Here is a 16,096-nt window from a genome sequence, read left to right on the forward strand (position 1 = left end):
CGTACGTGGTGATGGATGGGGGATGGAGCGTAGTGGGCAGTCGCGCATTTAAAAAAAAAAAAAAAAAAAAAAACATTTTTATTTATGATAAAAATTATATTTAATTTTTAAGTTTAGTTATGGGACAATTAATTAGAATATTAAAGATAACATTCTCTTATAATTGTTGTCTATTTTTTTAGTAAAAAATTAAATAAGTTATGATTATCGAATCGACCTAATTTTGTTTGTGGATGAAATACACCAAGTGTCCGACAAAATGAATTGTTCAGATTATTGAAATAGGAAGATCCCACGGGCCCAAACAACACCTTCAGGTCCAAAGTTTATACTTTAAAGGATCCTCCTCCTAAGTTAATTAGAATTTTAAAAGTAACACTCTCTCATATATATGCTCTAATCATCACTAATCACATCACTAATACATCATTAAGTCTAAAAAATCAATTTAAAAAGTGAATTTGTATAAAATTTTCTTTAAAAAAAAAAAAAAAACTTTGCCGACTATTAGACCGAAACGATATATGTGCTAACTGACTATTCGTTAAAGGAAATGATGTACATGTTCATTTTCTAAATTTAGTAATATACAATTAAAATGATTGGTTGATAATTAAAAAATAAATAAGAAAAAAATTTCACGTAAATATTTTAATATAGTGCCACATTATGGAAACCGTGTTTAATTTTTGAATCTAAATATTAATACACAGGTCTTGTTTAGGGACATTTTTTTTTTAGCTAAAAAGTGAAAAAAAAAAAAAAATCATTACAAATTGTTATATCACTCTATTGTATATTTCCATATGGACAAAATTTTTTTTTTACAAAAATGACATACAAGTTCACTTTTTAAACTCATTTTCTAAATTAAATGATGTTTAAGTTATATGATTGGTTAATAGTTAGAGAGAGTGTTTCATTTAATATTTTAATTGATTCTCACATCACTTGTTTAGTGTATTAGCTAGTGTATCAATTGATACTATATGCATCAATTAGTGTACTAACTACACTAATTAGTGCATGTATCACCACCGTTAAAAATTGGATCTAATTTTTTGTGGTGGTGTACACTAATTAGTATACCAACATATGTTATGACATTATTATTTTAAAACTATTACTCTCACCTATTATATAAATTATAAAGATTTAAAATCTCTACAAAAAATGTTACATCATCCGTTAGTATATTTAAGTATACCAATTAGTACATATAGTATTATCTAATTTTTGGTCCCAAAACTTTATGAATAATGTTATATGCACAAATTAATATATTAATTAATATATTAACAAATGATATAATATAATTTTAAAAGCTTTACATTTTTATAATTTATATCATGGGTGAAATCATAATTTTTATAATATTACAACACGTATTAATATATTAATTAATATAGGTGGAACAGCCGAAACTTTATTCAGACGTTAGTCGGCGTCGTCCACAAATCCGAAATTCTGACCGAGAACTCGTTCACATTCTGTGTATGTAGACTCACGCTGGTCAAGTCAAACTAATAATTCTTTAATCTTATTTTTCAACAGCGCTGCTTGAGGGCCCTAAATTTCGGGGCTCGAATGCCCCGAAATTCCACTTTTGGTAAAAAAAAAAAAAAAAAAAAGGAAAAAAGAAAGAGAAAAAGAAAACAGTTTCTAAAAATGAAAATTAGGGGCATTAGGGGCAAATTTTTTAGGGCCACCAATCATTTTCCTTTTCAATGTTAGAATTGTCAATCTGTTCAAACAACAAAAACAAAAAAAATTGTTAAAATTAGCAAACATGTCACGCAAACACAGTTGCACAAGCTAAACAACAACGGTCAACTTATAGCACCGCCAGACGTATCTTACAAAGGAAAATGACATGTAATTTATTTTTTTGACACACTTTAGAAATTTAATAATTATATTATTAAGTTTAAAAAAAAAGTCTAATTTTTAAATTTAAATAACAATGCTTTATTATGAATTTAAAAAATTTATTTAAGGTGTTTTTATGAATTATTCTGTCTCAAAATAATAGTTTTTTTTCAAGAATTTCAACTTTTTAAGGAATCATTATTATTGCAATGATATATTTTTAAGGAATCATTCAGTTTATTTGATTTCCTAATCCATGATTTACTTTTTAAAAAATTAGACTTTTTTTTTTAATATTTTAAGTAATTTTTAAAAATTTCAAATACACCTAACATAAATACATTTAAAAAGTATAATATTTGTGAATTTTTTTTACAAAAAAATCACTACATACAAAAAATACAATAAAAATATAAAAATTCAATACATTTTTTTTGTATTCTTGTGTATTTATTAATTTTTTTTATAAATATTTTACTTTTTAGATACATGTGAGTAAGGTACATATAAAAAAGTAAAAAAAAAATTACTTAAAATTTTAAAAATATTCACTAAAAAGAAAAAATACAAAAAACAAAAAATTCAATTTTCAGAAAATTGAATTCAGAAAATTAAAACCAAACACAGTGATTATTATTGCAATGATATATTTTCAAAATTTTAAAAGAAAATGTTATGAATACCAAATTTTCTACCAAATCTGTCACACGTGTATGAATCCCACACAAACCTACATGGGTGAGAAGTTTGATAGATTATTTGGGGTCCCTAACATAACTCATTTCTAAATTTTCTCCTCAATAATTACTCTGCTCATGATAATTGAGAGGGAAATTTGTACTAAACAAAAAGGACCGAGCTAATTCCACCATTGGTGGTTGCCATTGCGTTTCTCTAACCAAGCTAATTGTGCAGTCGGGCTTTGAGCAGTAGCACGACCATGGTCCCATAGGTGAGGTTTACATGCTGAACCGAGCTTAGCTCGGCTAAGAATGGCTCTGAGTGCTACTGTAGTTGGTTTCTGCGCTACTCGTAAGAGTTTAGTCTCATCGAATGTGATTCCCTATAGTTCAGACTCCCGTGATTCTGAATTTGGTTTCACGGGTACAATGTGAAACAAAAGAAAATGAGAGTCCAAATCCAGCAAATCCCAGAAAAATCCACTAATTGCGAGAGATGCCAAAAATAGACTGCATTGCCAGATTTCAAATTCGCTAAAAATTTATCTAAGGTGTTTTTAAGAATTATTCTGTCTCAAAATAATAATCCTTTTTCAAGAATCTCAACTTTTTAAGGAATCATTATTATTGCAATGATATACTTTTTAAGGAATCATTCAGTTTGTTTGGTTTCCTAATCTAGGATTCACTTTTTAAAAAAATTGACCATTTTATTTTTCATTTTTTTAAAATTTTAAAATTTTTATATTTACTAATTTTTTAAATATTTTAAGTAATTTTTAAAAAAAATTTAAATACACCTAACATAAATACACTTAAAAAGTATAATATTTGTGATTTTTTTTTTTACAAAAAATTTACTAAATACCAAAAATACAAAAAAAAAATGAAAATTCAATGCATTTTTCATGTTCATGTGTATTTATTATTTGTTTTTACAAATTTTTTACTTTTTAGATACATGTAAGTAAGGTGCATACAAAAAAGTAAATAAAAAAAATTGCTTAAAATTTTAAAAATATTCACTAAAAATAAAAAATTCAAAAAATAAAATACTCAATTTTCAGAAAATTAAATTCAGAAAATTGAAACCAAACACAATGATTATTATTGCAATGATATATTTTCAAATTTTTCAAAGAAAATGCTATGAATCCCAAATAATCTACCAAATTGTAACAACCCCGACTTCTGATTAACGTTAATCCATGGTTAAATAAGTCTAATCAGTAATTAAGGTGAAATTCTGAATAAATTCTATGTGTGTGTTGCATGATTGTACTTATATTTGTTCATCATAGAAATATCTGTTTCTGTTTCTATTTCGTTTTGCGAATTGAAGGCCTTATCGGCATCTGATTATGAAATTGGCTTGATTTATGTGTTATTTGGGGTTTTTAGAATTTTATGATACATTTAATTAAAATTCAATTCGAAACGATTAAATTAGAATAATTAGTGTCCGATTAATTAGCTTAATCAATAACTTAATTAAGCCACTAATTAAGCCAGAGTTGCTAAAAATTGAAGGCATTGGACTTGGAAACTCAAGAATTAAGCCTTTAGCACACATCTTAGGAAGCCTAGGTAAGAATTCAACCTTTGCATTGTACAATTATGAGGTGTAAGAGATGAACTCTAAAGAATTAAGTAGGTTGATACAAGAATTGAGTTGTAATTAAAGAGAAATGAACCATATCATGCATGCATGCTCATTTCACCATAATTTGAAGTTATTTTCAAAGAATTCCCTCTTGCATGTCCTCATTTTGGCCTTGGTCTAAGAATTCAACATATTTTTGAGTTAGACACCCCATTAGATCATGTTTTGAAAGCTTGGAACTTGTACCTTTACATGCATGATATATATATATATATATTGTTATGTTTTCAAAGATTTGGGTTTTGACTTGAACAATTGGGAAGCTTCTAGGCCTTGATCTTGAGAAATGATTTTGAGTTCACCATGGTTTCACCATTTACAATTGTTTCCTACTGTTTTCTCAAGTTTTTGGCTCAAAAGACCTTGTTTTACAACTTTGAATTTGCGTTTTGAGCTGAGAAGAGCAATATGGAAATCCCATAATTTTACTTTCCGTTCGAGCGCCAAAACCTATACTCGAGCGACCACTCTGTGATCTTACACTTCAGCTCAAGTGACCAAAAGTCCACTCAAGCGTGAAATGCAAGATCCCAGAAGTTTCATGTTTTTGCAGACCGCTCAAGCAACAAGAGTTGCACTCGAGCAAGGACCTGAGTCTCACGCTCGAGCGACCGTCGAGCGTCCATCGAGCATAAAAATCACATAACCAATACTTTTTCAAAGTTTGCAAACCGCTCGAGCGAGGAAATCTGCGCTCGAGCGACCTCTCACATGTATGCATGTCCGCTCGAGCGAATGAAGCTGTGCTAAAGCGTGATCCCTGTTTTCAGCAAGTTTTGATAAGAGTTCCAAAGTGCATTTTAGTATCCACATTTGCGTCCTAGGCATTCCTAGGCCATGATTTAGACCCAATAAGAGGTTAAGACCCAATAAGAGGTTAAAACTTAGAAGCACACTAAGAATGAAATGAAAAGAGTTAAGTACTAGCCGACTGTGTGTTTCATTATGCCTTTTTACTATATGTGTAGGTCACGCGCCACAAGTTATCTGATTTGTCTGTTCTGCAAATGGAGCCATTTGTGAGTAATAACTCTGTAAAGTTATGTTTAATTTTAATTATTTTCTGATACTATGAAATGATCAATTTTCTGAAATACGATGTTTTGTATGAATGAATGATTGTCCAATTTCTGAAATGTATTCGTGGAATCCTTAGCACAAGGCCCTTGCTCGAGGGTAATAATACAGTGGTCTACAAGTAGAAAGCCCTTGCCCAGGGGTAATAATACTGTAGTTTCATGGCCCTTACCCGAGGGTAACAATGTTGTGGCTCAAGTATATTACAAGTTCCCGATACCGGATGTTCCTTATGGAACTAACAAGCAAGATAACGCTAATGGATGTATCATGTATGACTAAGCATGAATTCTGATTTCATATGAAGTTTGAACAAGAATATGAATATACATCTATTTTTATTTGAATTCTGATTTCTAAATTTGTTAGGGACATCGTTCATTAAAACTCTTTACTCTGTTATTATTTATTGGGCTTCTGCTCACTTTATTATATTATGTATGTATAGGTGAGTAGGTGCGTGACCAGGCCTAAGCTGCTGCTTGGAGTGTTTTAGGTCAGCCAGTCACTGTGCCTCCCGGGGAGGTTTCCTTTAAAGTGTTTAGTTTGTTACCTCGCTACAGATGTTTTTGCCTTGTTTTATTTATCTGTATATTAGGCTAAGTTCCCTTTGGCATTATCTGTGTATTGGAGTGACGTAAGACTCATGTATTTATGACATCACATATATATATACAAGTTGTTTTCAAATTTTTTGTCTCATATACATTAACACTAGGGGTGTCCGCAGTTCGGTTTGCGGTTTGGTTTGGACCCGCCCGCATGTATGCGGTTTGGAAAAAACTAAATCCGCAACCGCCCGCAATGCGATTTGTGCAGTTAGGGTTCGCGGATGTGCGGGTTGTTTGCGGATTCGACTTTTTTTCCAAAAATTTATTTTTAAACCTTTTTTTTCTCCCATTTTGTCAATCTTTATTTTGGACATTTTTTCTCATATTTTCTAAAATGCTCCAACATTAATAATTAATGAATTAAAACTTGTAAAAAACTTATAAAATAAAAAACACAACAAATTCAATTCGTAACCTAAACAAATCATTCAAAATCTACATTCTATCATTAACTTGCATTCATCCTAAATTCATCATTCATAACCCAAATAAAAAAATCATACATTGAAAATTCAACATTCATCATTCCTAACCAAAAAAAAAAAAAAAAAAAAAAAAAAATTCTTCATTAACTTACATTCATCCAAAATGCAAAAAAATAAAAATAAAAAATCATTAACTTACATTCATCCAAAACCAAAACACAATTAAAAAAAAAAAATTATTGTCAAACTTCATTCAATACAAACCCATGAAATAAAATTAAACCATTTCTAAGATATCAAACTTCATCTTCATGAACCACTTCTAATTCAACTTTCACAAATTCCAATTCCAATTCTAATTCTAATTCCATGCATTTGGTTGATGAACCCTACACAAAAACAAATTAAAAAAATATAAACTTTAATCTTCAATTATAGTAAGAAATGAAAAGATGAGTATATGAAAAAATTACCAATGAGCAAATGGATATTAGACATCAATTATAGCATCAACATTATAGGTTGAAGTTGAAGATGAGCTTGACTCCAAAGTACCTAATTAGAAGTCAACAAGAGAAGATTAATAAAACTTACATTAGAAAATGAATAACAGAAATAAAAATAAAGATAAATAAATTTCCATTTACCCGAGTCATATTGCTCAAATTCTTCCACATCATCCATCGCCTTTCGAAAAGAAATTGGAAGGTTGCTTTGAAGCCAATTTTGAGTACATACAAGAGCTTCAACCATAGAAAGCAAAAGTGAACTACAAAATGGGTCAAGAATACGCCCTCCCGTACTAAAAGCCGACTCTGATGCAACGGTAGAAATAGGCATGGCCAACACATCCCTTGCAAGTTGTGATAACACCCTATATTTGGTTGCATTTACCTTCCAATAATCCAAAATCTCAAATGCTTGATTCTTTACAAAATGTTCAACCTCGGATAAATATTGTTCCAATTCTAACTTAGATCCACTAGTGCATCGCCCCTCCAAAAAGGAATTAAATTAGGAGTCAACTAAAGAATAAGGATCATCATCATCATCATCATCATCATCTTCCACCATATTCACAACTTCACTCACACTTGGAAGTTTCTCATTTGAAAGATAAAGTGTGACATAATGGCTATACAAACGACTCAAGCAACTCTTAACCTTGTCTACCATCTCTTCCACCTTCCTATTATCTCCAAGAAATAAATTGGAAAAACAAAACTTCAAGTATGTCATTTTTTTGGTAGGATCAAAAACCATCGCAACATACAACAACAAATTGATTTTACTTCCATCCCCCCAATACTTGCTAAACTTTAGCTTCATAGTCCTTGCCATTGTGCTCAAAGTATTATCCTCTTCCAAAATTAATTGGTTAATTTTGCTTTCAATAACAAACATCTCTTTGTAGAAAACATTGGACATAACAAAGAGAGACTCCGAAAATTTCTTAGTTGCAACATAAAATAATTTTAGAAACCTCAAAAAAATTCTACACTTTTTCCAATCCAACTCATTCGGACTTCTTCTTATGCCACCATCAACATCCTTGAAATAAGGTTCAAAGTTAGAATCCACAAACTTCAATCGGTTAAAAGTCTTCTCATACTTTTCGTCGGCCTCTAACATCAAATAGGTAGAGTTCCACCTAGTTGGTACATCTAGGCATACAAGAGCTTTTGAATCAAGTTTGAGTGTGGCCGCATACTTCTTAAAAACATCATGCCTATGAGGAGAAGACCTCACATATCTCACCGCAAGTCTAATGTTGGCAATAGAATCATCCATTTCTTTCAACCCATCACTCACAAAGAGATTAAGAATATGTGCACAACAACGCATATGAATAAACTCATGTTACAAAATAGTCCCCTTCTAATCTTTGGTTATCGTTTTCAAATATTGAATGGTAAGATTATTAGAACTAGCATTATCAACTGTTAAGGTGAATATGCTATCAATGTTCCACTCAATCAAACACGACTCAATTTTTCGACCCAATGTTTCTCCTTTGTGATCCTCAACTTGTTGAAAATTTATGATTCTTTTTTGAAGTTTCCAGTTATCATCAATGAAATGAGCAGTCAAACACATATAACACAAATTCTGAATAGATCTCCAAGTGTCCGTAGTAAAGCAAATTCTACAACCCTTCATGGCCTTCTTTAACTTATCCCTTTCATTCTTGAATATATTGAGTACTTCTCTAGATATGGTTTGACGAGAGGGAATTGGTGTGAATTTGGATTGCATGACATTACAAAATCTTCTAAACCCAACACCTTCCACAAATCTAAATGGCAACTCATCAATGACCACATCTCCGCAAGAGCCCTTTTACAAGTATCAAAATTAAAAATTGTTGCTACAACCTCAACACCCTCTTCATTTTGTTTCGGTTTAAGATTTAGTGTTTGTTGACCATCTGTATCCCTATTTGGATATTCTTTACAATTGGGTGACTCCTCAAATTACTAGTCCCATGAGTTCTAGAGTCAGCCATATACTCTTTCTTACAATATTTACATACAGCTCTACGCTTCCCATCGGTCCCTACAACCTTGTCAAAATGATCCCAAACTGTAGATGGTGCTCTCCCCCATCCACTCTCACTCTTTCTCTTTGGGGGTCTAGGAGGCTTAGGTTCAAGTTCAGGTTCGGGCTCGACTAAGAGAGGATTCATTTGAGAATTAGAGGATTCCAGAGGTACAAGATTGATTGCGAGAGATTGAATACTATCCTCCATTTAAACTAGATTACAAAAATACAGTCACAGAATCAATTTTACAGACATAGATTCAATTTTAATAACAAATTAGATTGAATTCCAAAATTATATAGACAGATTCAGATGTACCAAAATTAACATATAGATTTAGATTAATAAATTCAGATTTTAGAATCAATTAACATACAGTCACAGAATAGGCAATTTTCAGATTCAGAATCAATTTTCAGAATCAATTAACAAAATCAACAAGTTGTCAATTTTCTGATTGTTAATTGATTTTCAAAATCTGAATCTGAATTTTCAGAATCAATTAACAATCCATGTGCATTATTTAGCTTAATTTTCTCAACTAGGTTTTAAACCTTATCTGGTTTTTCATAGGCAATTTCTGCAAGTATGATGTTCACACACTTCACATGGAGTTGAAAATCATATCAAATGGGATCAACAAAGATACATTTATATTATCATGTCATTCATGTTTTAAATACAAATGTATGCTTTAAAATACCCAAAGCAAAACACACAAACATTTAGATAAATAAAATACAAATGTATGTTTCAACACTTCTAGCTGCTGAGAGCTGCTACACAATATGTTAAAAATTATCACCCTAACTGGAATCCTTCTTTTCATTCTAAACCTTCTTTTTCATAATACCCATTATTCTAAACCAGGGTTCACAGTTTAATACTAGTATACTAGCACATTTGATATCTCTCAATTATACTAGCACAGTTTAATACTAGTATACTATGCCTCTCAACTAGTCAATTAGATCATTATAAAGAAAAAGAAAAAGAAAAAGAAAACTACTTCATCAGGTAAGTAGAATCCATGTTGTCTACAAAAAAAAAAAAAAAAAAATGTAAAAATTCTTCATACAACATTCAAACCCATCACAAAAATAGCATGCTTATCAAATAATAATCAGAATCAATTTTCAGATCAAACAAAACAAATTCATATTTCAGATTCAAATTCAGATTTCAGGATCAATAAAATTAACATACAGATTTCAGATTTCACAACTAAGATCAACATTACACAGTGTGAGACACAACTAAGATCAACATTTCAGATTCAGATTAACATACAAACATTACAGACATCACAGAATGTGGGAGACATTACACACACAGATTCGATCGGTGCAGTGCAGAGATGAGAGATCAGGGAGAGAGTGAGAGAGAGAGAGGCTTACCTGTGAGATAGTGTGAGTCCATCGGGGTGAGAGAGGGAGAGACAGAGATGAGACTGATCTGATGAGATGAGAAAGTGAGGGAGACAGATTAGATCAAAGATATCTGATATATATATATAACAACCATCGAGCCCAGAGAGAGACAGAGATTGAGAGAGAGAGTTTACCTGTGAGTAGATCGGCGGTGCGATGATCGGTACGAATCGATGAGATGAACAACGAGAGAGTGAGAGAGTGATCGTTGCAGAGATGAATGAGATCGGTGCAGAGATGAACGAGAGGGTGAGAGAGAAAGAGGCGACTGAGAGAGTGATGTGAGGGAGACGATTAGATTTAGGGTTTTTTGTTTTGTTTAGTATAGTATAGATGAGGACCAAGTATAGATGGACGGTTAGATTTGTTTGAAAAAAATAATAATAATTTAATGTGGGCGGGTTGGGCGGGTGCGGTTCAAACCCGCAACCCGCCCGCAACCCAAAATTTATGTAAAATCCAAACTGCACCCTACCCTAATGTGTTTGCAAAACCGCCCACATGCGTGTGGTTCGGATCGGGTAGGGCGGTTTAGGCGGGTCGGATAACCCTATGGCCAGCCCTAATTAACACAACTCTATGGACATTGTATATTTTCTATATTTGCTTCCGTAGGCCCTTATTATATGTTATTTTGTTAAGAGGCCTTTGATAATCCAAGAATTACTGGCCGGTTACGACGCTAAACTTATAAGGGCGGGTTTGGGTCGTGACACAAATTTTCTACCAAATCTCTCACATGTGTATGGATCTCACACGAATCTACATGGGTGTGGGCACCACACCCATGTGAGAAGTTTGACAGATTATTTGGTGTCTCTAGCATAACTCATTTCTAAATTTTCTCTTCAATAATTGCTCTGCTCATGTCACTACTACAAAAATAGATAAAGATCACACTTTTTTTGTGTAATCTTTGATCACACTTTTTAAGTTTTGTCAAAGTGTGATCTTTGGGAGTGTGATTAAAAAGGGTCATTTTTAATCACACTTTTTAAGTGTGATTAATAACATTTAGATCACATCTTTTAAGTGTGATTAAAAACTAATAAAACCCGTGTTAATAAATATTTACATCACATCTTTTAAGTGTGATTAATAACAATTAGGTCACATATTTTAAGTGTGATCAATAACTAATAAAACATGTGATAATAAACATTTAGATCACATATTTTAAGTGTGATTAATAACATTTAGATCATATCTTTTAAGTGTGATTAAAAACTAATAAAACATGTGATAATAAACATTTAGATCACATCTTTTAAGTGTGATTAATACCTAATAAAACTTGTGATTAATAATGAGATAATATCACACGTTATATGTATTTCTCATCACAGTTAATGCGTGTGATGAAAAAAGGGTTCGACATATTTGAAGAATAATCTATATTATTTTTGTACACACATTTGAAGGATGTAATACACACTATATACTATACTTTGAATCACAACCACATATTGAATGGAATGACATCATATATTTCATAAATGAAAGTTAAATATGTTCAAAAGTATATACAAATGAATTAAAAACTGTGCTTATATTTATTAAAAAATGAAAAAACTTGAAAAACTAAGTTCTTAAATTCTTTGACCATATTTTGCATCTCTCCAAGAAATTCTGACTTGAAAAATGAAAACACAAATTAATTTAGAAACCGCTAGAAGCATATGAATAAACTAACTATTTATAAAGATTGTTCTAGTCTTACAAAAGATAAAGTCCGACTGATCACACCCCTTTAAATATCTTAACATTAAATACCTCTAGCATGACATGAAGCATGTAAAATCAAAATGTCACTTTATCCACAGAAATTGCAAGTTCAACAGAAATTTAACTATAACAACAATTTGGTTTAAGTGGCTCTATCCATCTCAAATATTTAATGTTCTATAAAAGAAATGCAATTGAGTGTTGATTGTGTGAATACCTTGAGTGCATTTCAGATATATGCGACCATTCTTCATCATCTAAGGTGGGGTCTTTTGCTCATCCATACTGATAAATTAATCCATGTGACTGTCAAAATGAGCAAGACTTGTCGACTCATAGTCATGCTTGCAAAACGAATGGTACCATTAAAAAAAAATTAAAAAAGAAAGAAAAAAAAAAAGAGAGAAAAGAAAAAAAGAAGAAGCAAAGATCTAATTGTAGTTATCATACTATTATACAAATGTGTAATTAACTAATGAAAACTGCATACTTCACAAGAAGTTCAATGAAGAAAGGGATGCATGCGTAAAACAAACTATATCATTAAAGCATGAGAAAGACAACTACCAACACTTGCACATTCCATTATCAAAAGAAAATCAAATAGCTAAACACTTAGGGCCCGTTTGTTTTGGGGTTAAATAGATAGGAGGGGATTAGGATGGAGGTAAGGTTATTTAGTGTTGTGTTTGTTTGTAGAGTTGGGGAGGGAATTAGGATGATGGAGGTGATATAGATGGAGGTTGGAAGGGGGATTGAGATGGAGGAAGTGGAGATGGTATTAGAAAAATAGTAAAGGGATTAGAAATTTTTTTATTTTTTATATATTGGGAATTTTTTTTTATAAATATTAATGTTTAATTTTTTATATTTTTTTTTATTATTTTATACATATAAAAATAATTTAACAATTCCTACATTAACAACTATCATCAAAACAAACATAATTTTACTTAATCCCATCACTATCAATTCCCTCACTAACAATCCCCTCCATTCTACCTCTGAAGACAAACGGGGCCTTAGAACTACTAAACCAAGAATCTCTGATACCACTTGATTCATCTTAAATGATACACTATCTGATTTTAGATTATTCATAATTGTCAATTTATATAAAGAAGACATTACCTCTTTTGATCCACAGAAGCGCTCTAGTTTATCACTTGCAGACAATTCTGTCAGCTTCATCGTTTCCTTGCCATAATATTTTTTAATCACAAACATGTTGGCTTAAAAGTGTGTTGCAGGTGCAGGATAACTTTGGCGCAGGCTACAAAATAAAATAGGCCGGATAGACCATGATTTCCAAGAAAAATCAATTGCTGAGTTACATACATATAGAGAGCAATGTGATTGTGGGGCACCTAAGTTGCAGGTGCAGGGCACTTAAACATGTATGGACATAAAAGTCCTATCTTTTTTATCGTAATTATAACTTTTGAGGTCATTTTAGATATTAGCAAAAAAGTTATGTAACATCTTATTTAACCAAACATGTTTAACTTCTATAACAAATTATTAAAAGCTATACCAAACTGATTTACAATTTATTTAAAAAACAATTAAGGTTATAATCTTAAAAAAAAATTATAATCATAAAAGGTAACTTATAAGTGATAACCAAATAGGCCCAAAATAACATCCTCAAATAGTGAAGCTACAAGTAAAACAATCCTGCTGTCAAAATTTTCTACATAGTACATCAACAAAAACTAAAACTTACTTCTAGCAGGATCAGCCATACCAAGGTGTTGATGAAGCTTTGGATCAAGAACTTTCATTATTCCTGCAAGTGTACTCAATTGAGACTGCACCCCTATAGAATGCGCATTAGATCTGAAATTTTCTCTTTTTCAAATAAAAGCGAGGAAATGAGTCCTAAACCCAAGAAAAAGTCTGAAAGATGAAAAGCACTATGACTCACAGTTAAGAAATTAAGATGCAACTTTGTGAGGAAAAGCAACAAAATCAGGTAACCCTGTCCTAAATAACAGGTTTGCTAAATGCAACATACTTGAGTAGTCAGAGTCTGTAGTAAAAAAAACTAAAGAACCTTCAAAGTGCCCTAATTGCTGCATACATATAAACCAACCATAACCTAGAAAAATGTGAGGCATTCCCCTAAAAGTTTGTCACCCACTTGGCCTGTCAACAAAAAGCTAGAAATCAGAGTTGAAGTTAACAATTCTACCCAACAAAACCTTAGTCCTACTAATTGTAGGCATGGCCTGATTTCGTTTGACTATTTTGCCCTATGGAGAAACAACTACTATCAGAGAGTAGGATTTCTACACTCCAGGTGTTCAGGAACTAGCTATGCAATAATGCTGATATCCCAAAAATTGAAACCAGAAGGCCAAAAAAGTATACCCATCCCATTGGAATTCACTAAATACCAAACCCAACTAACTCAAGTAACTATTTTTCACTAAAACAGATCAATTCTACATTCAAGAATGAAGGAGCAATTAAATAAAGTAGGCAGTTGGGTCACATTATTAGTTTTAATAACAATGTCACCTTTGATAATGAAATAGATGCATACCAATCTGCGCATTGCCCGCTCAAAACAATAAAAGGTGTCTGCTTTGTTTTCCATAAGAATAACCATTGGAGAGCAAATATCATTCATTCCTGTTCAAGGAAAAAAGTGTGAAAACCATTGAAAATACCTAAACATAAAACAGTTTCAGCATAACTGTCCTTGGATTCAGGGGAACTCGCCTTGAACATATCCAATAGAATTATCAACCCAAGCATAAATGGCAAGAATGTTCCAAAGTTTTGTCTGATTGGCTTTACTCTTATAAAAGACAAAAGCAGGATCAGTGCGTATAACATCCAAACCTACATCCCAAATTTCACTAGTCATGTTAAGAAGAACGGAAGTCAATGAAAAGATTATTACCAACAATAAAATCACCCTAATAGAATATGCATTAGAATACTGGCGGTGAATTCAAATGTAAAAAGGACACTCCTAGTTTAGTATTTTGGCACCCATATGGCAATTCAATATGCCCTGAGGTATCCTTTTGACACTTCAAAAGATGCATCCACGTGTCTATAAATTATTGACAAGTAGAAACAACTTAAGGGCAATGTTATCCACAATCCAATTTAGGATTACTTATAATAACACTTTGCAGTGGTGTTAAAGAAGCAAAAAAAAGTGGAGTGAACAGTGCAGTACCACAATAACAAAACAAAAAAAAAAAAATAGTATAATTTTACTGAAGAATCAGTTTTACACCAGTTACAAACCAATTTGATGCAAGCCAAGCTTCCACTGAGTCACTTTCTTGTCTAAACTAGTAAATTTCTAGGCATATGGAAATTTTCTGGCTGGGCATATTGAAATGGGTAATTTTTTCATTTTGCTCGATCTGCTTTGATAGCAGGAAAAACTTGATCTGCTCAGATGAGCCAAATGCTTGTGTTAGGCATCTCCAGTATACTCAAAATTTTACTTTAAAAAAAAAAATTTACTCCCTAAACAGAGAATAAGAGAAAGTCAAACCAGGGGCTAACCATTATCAAAAGGCTCACATCGAGGAAACATAATTAAATAGGAATGCAAATAAGAAGCAAAATCTACCAAAATGAGAAGGAGAAAGGGAAAATCTACCAAAATCTATAAAACAAGAAAACTAAAAAAAAAACATAGCAGAACTCACAAAGTTGTTATCAAAACTTCAGCGAGTAGAGAAGATATGACGGCTATCAGCAAGGCTACTAGAGGTGATGGCGATGGCGATGGCGATGGCGATCGGCGTAGTGGAAGAGCGAGAGATGAGTGAGGCATAGTAGAGGAGCAAGAGATGAGTGTGAGACAAATGTTGTATACGATGAGATGAGGGGGGTGAGTGTGTTAGAGCATCTCCAATGGTAGTTGGCATTTTACCTATCTAAATATTACTATAAAGTATATATTTTATTTTGCCTATCAACTGTTTTATGTTTTTTAATCACATGTTCTTTATTTTAGCTATTAATCCAAATATTATTAATTTTATAGAATGCCACGTCAACAACAAAGATGGAGGGAAATGATCCTAATGATTGAATACA

General features: G+C 31.8%; 1 protein-coding gene across 17 annotated transcripts; it reads right to left on the minus strand.

The window, feature by feature from the left end:
- Positions 1 to 6,256: 6,256 nt before the first annotated feature.
- LOC114279463 (putative AC transposase) lies at positions 6,257 to 15,870 on the minus strand. Of its 17 annotated transcripts, none has more exons than XR_014364968.1 (10): positions 15,703 to 15,870; positions 14,750 to 14,872; positions 14,571 to 14,659; positions 13,749 to 13,833; positions 13,154 to 13,295; positions 10,432 to 12,328; positions 10,265 to 10,322; positions 6,973 to 9,079; positions 6,799 to 6,880; positions 6,349 to 6,714 (listed from the first exon to the last, which is right to left on the minus strand). XR_014364968.1 is itself a non-coding variant. In XM_082921626.1 (10 exons), exons 5-9 carry the CDS (start codon positions 13,247 to 13,249, stop codon positions 6,816 to 6,818), a joined length of 702 nt encoding a protein of 233 aa, XP_082777752.1. In that variant the 5' UTR covers positions 13,250 to 13,295; positions 13,770 to 13,841; positions 14,571 to 14,659; positions 14,750 to 14,872; positions 15,703 to 15,870; the 3' UTR covers positions 6,423 to 6,714; positions 6,799 to 6,815. The 17 variants fall into 17 exon arrangements, 3 of the variants coding, with proteins under 3 accessions (XP_082777752.1, XP_082777754.1, XP_082777753.1); XR_014364965.1 differs by having other exon boundaries at positions 13,749 to 13,841; XR_014364969.1 differs by having other exon boundaries at positions 13,770 to 13,873.
- Positions 15,871 to 16,096: the final 226 nt, after the last annotated feature.

This window comes from Camellia sinensis, chromosome 3 (genome assembly GCF_055761805.1).
Source record: "Camellia sinensis isolate YWXY chromosome 3, ASM5576180v1, whole genome shotgun sequence".
Classification (NCBI taxonomy): Eukaryota; Viridiplantae; Streptophyta; class Magnoliopsida; order Ericales; family Theaceae; genus Camellia; species Camellia sinensis.